The sequence below is a fragment of the Priapulus caudatus genome, unplaced genomic scaffold (assembly GCF_000485595.1).
Source record: "Priapulus caudatus unplaced genomic scaffold, Priapulus_caudatus-5.0.1 Scaffold3142, whole genome shotgun sequence".
NCBI classification, from domain to species: Eukaryota; Metazoa; Priapulida; class Priapulimorpha; order Priapulimorphida; family Priapulidae; genus Priapulus; species Priapulus caudatus.
Window position 1 is genome coordinate 11,220 of NW_014580203.1, and position 8,035 is coordinate 19,254.

The 8,035-nt window shown below is 49.0% G+C and overlaps 1 protein-coding gene across 1 annotated transcript; it reads left to right on the forward strand.

Annotated features, from left to right (window-relative positions):
• The first annotated feature begins 61 nt into the window (after nucleotides 1-61).
• Nucleotides 62-3,710, forward strand: LOC106819309 (transient receptor potential-gamma protein-like). The gene is made up of 3 exons (XM_014823955.1): nucleotides 62-173; nucleotides 1,174-1,336; nucleotides 3,606-3,710. Exons 1-3 carry the CDS (start codon nucleotides 96-98, stop codon nucleotides 3,701-3,703), a joined length of 339 nt encoding a protein of 112 aa, XP_014679441.1. The 5' UTR covers nucleotides 62-95; the 3' UTR covers nucleotides 3,704-3,710.
• The last annotated feature ends 4,325 nt before the right edge of the window (nucleotides 3,711-8,035 follow it).

Here is an 8,035-nt window from a genome sequence, read left to right on the forward strand (position 1 = left end):
TATATAATAATAATCTATGTGTCTCTATCGCAGGGTTGATATGGTCTGAAATCAAGCAGCTCTGGGATGAAGGGGTCACCGAATATGCTAAAGACATGTGGAATATACTAGATTTCATCACCAACGCTCTCTATCTAGCCACAGTTGCATTACGAACATGTGCTTATTTCATGGTAAGTCAAAACTATTCCGATACTTTGTCATTAAAAATGGATAATGCTCTAAAGAATATGATACAAACATATAACACGCACGCACGCGCATACACACACACACACACACACACACGCGCGCGCGCGCAAGCACGCACGCACACACACACACACACACACACACACACACAAACACACACACACACACACACACACACACACAAATACACACGCACACACGCACACACGCACACACACACACACACACACACACAAATACACACACACACACACACACACACACCGACAGTGATGCATGTTGACACGCTCCGGCTATGAACTGTTCATTTTCTAAACATTGTTGTTAACGCGGCGTAACTTGAAATATCACACATCACACCGCTGAAGTGTAGTTTAGGTAGCTCGGATAGCGTAGACTGTAGAAGGAACCGCACACCACAAGCGAGAGAGTCGGTCTATTGACTGCTTCGTCATTCATTAGCACCGCAATTCATTGGCTGCCACACGTAGTTCAATTTCATTAGTTCGCTTTATTAAGCTGAAGTCTACTAGCTGACAACTTCGTATCTGAAATTCCTTAGGTGTCTAACCTTAGGTTTCTTTACCACTTAGCTGTCAGTCATTCGTCAACATTGAATACACCCACGAAATGCGTACAGACAGCACGTACGCACGCACCCACGCACGCACGCACGCACGCACACTGCACAAACACACGCACACTGAGATATAGAACCCTGCGCGTGTGTGTGTGTCCGTGCGTGTGTGTGTGTGTGTGTGTGTGTGGGTGCGTGAGTGTGTGTGTGTGTGTGTGTGTGTGTGCGTGCGTGCGTGCGTGCGCGTGTGCGTGTGTGCGTAGCGTAGCTTCGCGGACCGCTCTATGCCGTCACTTTCTCTCTCTTACATCATATCACACATCGACCGTCTGACATTCACAACCGCCACCCCCTTCCTTCGGTACATTTCACCCGGTTGTTTTCTCCTTCACGCTTTTTTCAAGGTGCAAGCGGAGAAGCAGAATGGCAGCTACGACCTGGCGTTTGCTCCGAGGAAGGACTGGGACGCCTACGACCCGACCCTCATCTCCGAGGGTCTCTTCGCCGCAGCCAACATCTTCAGCTCCCTCAAACTCGTCCACATTTTTACCGTCAACCCTTACCTAGGTGAGTGCGATACTGTCTGAGAGAGATAAGCCTTCGATGTCGTTGTTAGATCGGTGTTAAGAGAGACCAGAGTGTGTATGTGTTTCTCACGCATGCGCATCATGATTTGCGGCCCTTCGTTACTAAGCAGTGTTTTTATCACACTCAACGCATTATTATATAGCAGCACTAATTGTGTGGCCTTACCCATCAATCACTCTAAGCGGACAGATCGATTTCACGTAACCGCTAGCCATCGACAAGTTATGGACAACACGATCTGGAGCCCATTATACATCGATATTTGTCTTATTGCCGTATGAGGATTATTCGTCGCAATTGTACACGATTTTGGTCCTAAAAGATTATCTTGCGCGATCTCACGCAATTCGTGGCGGTTGTCGAGTCTGGGTGTCTCACAAACAAAATTAGTCTTTACATAGTCTTAACATGAACTTTCGCTCACAGACGCTTGTTAGAAACATGGGGAAGTTACGAGTTTCTCGTATGCAGTGTATAGAAGTCCAGTCTATGAGAAGAAGTTCGCGTTAAGACTCATGTTAAGACTAATTGTGTTGCTGACAACGAGCTCCTAAATCCCAGGTGACGTATCGCAAGGTGATGTGCCTCAGAGAAATCCCTGCGTGCTTTCTACATACACACACACACACACGCACACGCACACATACACACACACGCAACGCAAACGCACAGCACACGCACACACACACGCCACCCGCAGCGCACGCACGCGCCACGCAACACGCGCACGCGCACGCATACGCACACGCACGCCCACGCACACGTACACACACTGCACACGCACACGCCACACGCACACGCACACACAACAACATGCGCAGCGCGCAGCAACACGCGCACACACACGCACGACACCACACGCACAACGCACGCACACACACACACACACACACACCACACACACACACGCACACCACACGCACACCACACCCACACACACACGACACACACACACACACACGCACACGCACACGCACACGCACACACACCACACACACACCACAACACACACACACACACACACACACGCGCGCAGGCGCGCGCGCGCACACACACGCACAGCGCATACACACACGCACGCACACCACACGCTCACGCGAACGCACACGCATACGCACACGACACACACACACACACACACACAACTACCCACCACACCACACAGAATGCCACACACACACACCACACAAACAGCACACGCACACACCCACACACACACACACACACACACACACAACACACACACACACCACACACAATACACACGCACGCACACGTAACACACACGCACACACACACGACACGTACACACACGGCATAGTTATTTCGGCTGTAATTATTTCTGGCGCCGTCGGTTTGGCTATCTGGAGTTTGCGATAGACATTCGTACACGGACAGCCGGAAGTCTTCGCGTAAAGTTTTCCGGTTTACAGATGTCGAAATACCGTAAGCGGATCATTATCGGTAGAGGCTCGACACTGAACGCCATGAGGGCTTACCGCGGATGCAACGGCTAGACCAAATCTCTCCGTCTTTGCGCGGGGAAACCGAGAGGAGACTTTCAGTTTATCGGCCTGCCGTCATCGAGTGGCGCTCGCTGTCGCATTCTAAAAACACGCTCTAAATAATTCAGCGGGCGAGTGCGTTCGCTGCGCGGACGAAACCGTGCGTTGCGTGGATTTGCCCGCAGCCGGTCGCCGAGTCACTGCTCACTCACGCCATCTTATCACAGCAATAGCTCCCGTCAAGCATCGCGCGCTGAAAGTCATCGGTAATAGATATTCATGTCGAAGACGCGAGAGAGAGAGAAGGGAGAGAAGGGGCAGAGAGAGAGAAAGGAGAGAAAGAGAAAAGATGAAGAGAGAGAGAGATAAAGAGAGAGACGCCAGACAGCGTCGCCACCACGTAATGAAGTCTAATGGTACCAGTCAGAGCGAAATGTCATCCAGAGTGCGGTAGTAGGTAGTAGCAGCAGCAGCAAGTGCAGTACCAGCGAGTAGCGCAGTCAGCAGCAGTAGCAGAGTACAGCAAGCAGCCAGTAGCAACAGCAGCAGCAGCAGTAGCAGCCACGGCAGTAGCAACAGCAGCCAGCAGCAGCAGCAGCAGCAGTAGTACACAGTAACAACTGCAACAGTAGTACAGCAGCAGCAGCAGCAGGCGGCTGCGGCGGCAGCAACCAGTAGCAGTAGTCAGCAACAGCAACAGTCGCAGCGTTGTTTTGTAACGGTGTTTCTCCTAATACTTGCAGGTCCGTTGCAGATATCTCTCGGTCGGATGGTCTTCGACATCATGAAGTTCGCACCTGCATCTACTCTCGCTGTCGTGTTTGCCTTCGCTGCGGACTGACGCAGCTATACTGACCGTAGTGCCCCCCAACACACACACACACCACACGACACACACACCACACACACACAACACACACACACACACACACTTCCACACACCACACCACACACACACACACACACACACACACACACACATACACACACACAACGCCTGCGCGCGCACGCGCACGCGCCGGCACACAACACGCACACGCACACCACCACGCACCACGCACGCGCACACGCACACTCACACACGCACACACACATACACACATAGACACACACACACGCACCAGCACACACACACACCACACACACAGCATCGCACACATTACACGCGCACACGCACACACTCACTCACTCACGCACATGCACACACACACTCACACACACACACACACTCACTCACACACACACGCACACGCACACGCACACGCACACGCACACGCACACGCACACGCCACACGCACACGCACCGCCCCCCCTCCCACACACACACACACGGATAGTTATTGTCGTCTGTTTTATCTGCTAGCGCCGTCGCCTGGATGTTATCAAAAGTAGATAATAGGGATTCCCTATTATCTACTTCTGATGTCATCATGTAGAGCTGCATGATTGAGTGCAGCGACAATGGTCACGTTGTAGCGACGTTTGATTGTAAGCAGGGTTTGTCCGATGTTTCATAATTATGGATTGTAAAAACAACGGGACGTAGGCGTGTAGCTATGCCAACGAGGTTTCCGATTTGTAATGCAACGATAGCGGCGGGAGAGTGAGAGGGAGAGAGAAGGAAAGCGATGGGGAGTAGTGGCAAGGAACAAAATTGCGACGTAGCGAGTTAGGAAGAGAGAGAGAGAGAGTGCGAGAGAGCTGGTGAGAGGGAGAAAGCGACGAGAAAGATATAGAGGGAATCGCTAGGTAGATAGCTAGATAGATAGACAGACGAATAGAAGACGAACGGACGAACGGACGGATGGACGGACGGACTGACTGACGGACGGACGGACGGACGGACGAGACGGACTGACTTGAACGGACCGGAACGACGACTGAGGAACGGACCGACGAACTGACTGACTGAGGACGAGCGGACGGACGACGGACGGGACGGACGGAGCGAGGACGACGTGCCGGGCGGACAGACGGCGGGACGGAGGACGTACGGGCGGACGGACGGACGGACGGACGGACGTACGGACGGACCGACTGACTACATTATGCACACTCTCCATATTTCATCGCCTACTTACACGCGTACGCCTACGATTTGCTTAACTGAATGCGGAATAGACATGTCCATTAAGGAAAGAAAGTCCGTAAGCAGTGCGGATCGCGTGTTGAATTCAGTCACGTATTCGCATGCATGCCTAATTCGCATGCGCTCTTTAACCCTCGTATAAATCTCGTCACTCGTGTTTCATTTCCGGACAGACCTTGCTATGATGGACTTCCGGCTAGAAACGTTTGCCTTCGTGAATTAGCGCCAATCCTTGCCGATAGGTGGTGACAGCCGCGGCAGTTTCTCCACGCGTCTATGCGTGTGGGAGGAAGGTCGTCGGTTGAGCGGTTATAGGTACATGATCACAAACCGTCGCCATCGTTTTATTCTACATCGATCACGTTCGCTTGATTCAAGTGTCCGTACCAATGCTAACTGATAGAAGGTGGCTTGTCCACGGGGACGGAGACTCTTCGCGGGTCAAACGAGGCCGTACGGCAGCTGCGAGTTATAATGCTCGCACGGTCTGAAATAATTCTGTTTTAATCTTACGGCCCTTATGCTGCGCGTGTTTGGATACCGCATCACCCCGACTCTTTACACTCAGAAGTACATCCATATATACCGAGATATAAATAGGAGATTCCCAATCTAACTCCTGATATATACATACATACACACACGCAAACGCACACACGCACGTACGCACACACACACGTATACACACGCACGCACGCACGCACGCTACACGACAACATACACACACACACACTACGGCGCGGCAAAGCGCAGCACACGCAGAATACGCATCATACATGCACGTGCGCGACACTCACTGCGCATACACACGCATCGGCACGCACGCACGCTCACTCACGCGCACGCACCGCACGCACGCCACGGCGCCGCGCGCACACACACACACACACACACACACTTACCCCACAGAGAGAGAGCCGGCACATGCGTACCGTATCGTGCGCATCTTCTTTCACGAGTGCAAATAGTGTTTATTTTTTTACTCGGGAGGAGAATAATAGCATATATGGCGTATATACGGGATGACGTTACGTAGACGAATCGAGCCAAATTGATCTTTGCCGTCGCGAGGTCATTTCGCGAGCTCACAGACTGTTTTGCTGCCTAGCAACGCAGCCTCCGTTGACGCTAAACTGTCCAACAGTTAACTCGTAAACGGGTAATCAGTTTACGTGCTCGTGGATTCTATGTGTTACCGCGACGTAGAATTACGAATGGACACGGTATAATGTTTGGGAAAAGAGATCCGCTAGGGGGAGCCTGTGCGATAAGTGCACTCGCAACGAATGGTTAACCGAGTTTATCCGAAATATAGACGACTAGGCGTGAGAACGGTGGACGAATATTGTTCAATCTAACACGATAAGGTCCAGATGCGATTTTGCGCCCGTAATACTGTTCGGTAAGTGTGCTTGGGAGTCGGGAGATCTAACAGGCACTACGCGTGTGCAATCTCGCCCGCCCACCTCTACCATCCTCCTAGGTCATGCTGGAAGTTGATTAGAGAATGCCGACACATTTTTACCAATATCATTAAGCTGTGTGTATGCAATACGTGTATGATGCAATATTTATAAGCTGTAACTGATATGCAGCTGTAATAATGATGTACTGATACCTGCTGCACATTTGCAATGTTGATGTTGCCGTACGTCCTATACAAACCTAACATTAAAATACTCGCACGCGCTTCACATTGGTTCTGTTTATACATGTAAATCGGATTCACAAATTTAATGCGGATATATTTTCGTGCTTCATATACAAACACCTGCGATATTGCTATACTTGTACGCTATACACACGTGTGATATCGGTGCACTATAACATCAAGAGTGTATTAAGAAGGCGTATCTCCTTCTTTATACGCTCTTGATAACATCGCATACGCACATGTGACAACATATTCGCGCCTTTTACAACTTTTAAGCTTTTTACCATTTTTCGCGTTTTCTAACTTGTAGGTACTACGCCACGATGCGAGCGGAAGAGTGTGCAGCGGCCTTGAAACTAGGAGAGGTAGACCATGACTCGTGCCAAAAAAAATACAAGAGCTTCCTCAAGTAAGTACAGCCGCCTGGAGGTCCGCTATATACTCCCTATCCTCGTCTTCATCTCAGCATTATCGGCAATGACGCGCATGGCTGGGTTTATGATTTCATCAATCGCCAGTTGATATCGATCGCGTTGATTCATCAGTGGCTAGACTAACACTTATGGCTTCCGCGTGTATTGCTCTGTATTTATTTTTGTACGTGTGTATATACTTATCCGAATGGCTTCTTCTGATGACATCTGCTACTGACAATAGGTAGAATGTCGATCTGGGTGTGTGTAGCGTACGCTAGATGTCAGATGTGGCTTAATAGCTGTTTGACATGAGATCGTATTGCACATAGTACGCTCAGAGCTTGGCGAGGGGTAGAGAAGGAGGGGATTGAATATAGAGAGATATAATACGAGTGCTGTTTGTAGAGATGTTGAGAGAGTAGCGTGCTGCGCTGAGTAGGATGAGAAGAGAGAGAAGAGAGAGGGAGAGAGTGAGAGCGTGAGAGAGTAGTAGATATCGATAGAAGATATATATATGATTAAATATATTTAGAGAGAGATAACCCGATTATCTAACGCTATATACTCTATCATCTCGTCTATCATATCTATCTATCTATCTATCTATCCTTAATCTATCTATGGCTATCTATCTATCTGTCCTAATCCTATCTATCTAAATCTAGTTTATCTACCTATCTATCTATGCTATCTATCTATGCTACTATCTATCTACTGCTATCTATCTATCTATCTGTCTATCTACTAATCTATCCTATTTATCTAGCCTATCTATCTATCTATCTATATTCTAATCTATCATATATCTTATCTATCTATCTACCTATCTAATCTATCTATTAATCTATCTATATATCTATCTATCTATCTACCTATCTACTATCTATCTATCTATCTATCTATCTATCTATCTATTCTATCTATCTATCTATCTATCTATCTTATGCTAAATCTATCTATCTATCTAACTATCTATCATATCTATCGTATCTATTCTACCTATCTACTATCACC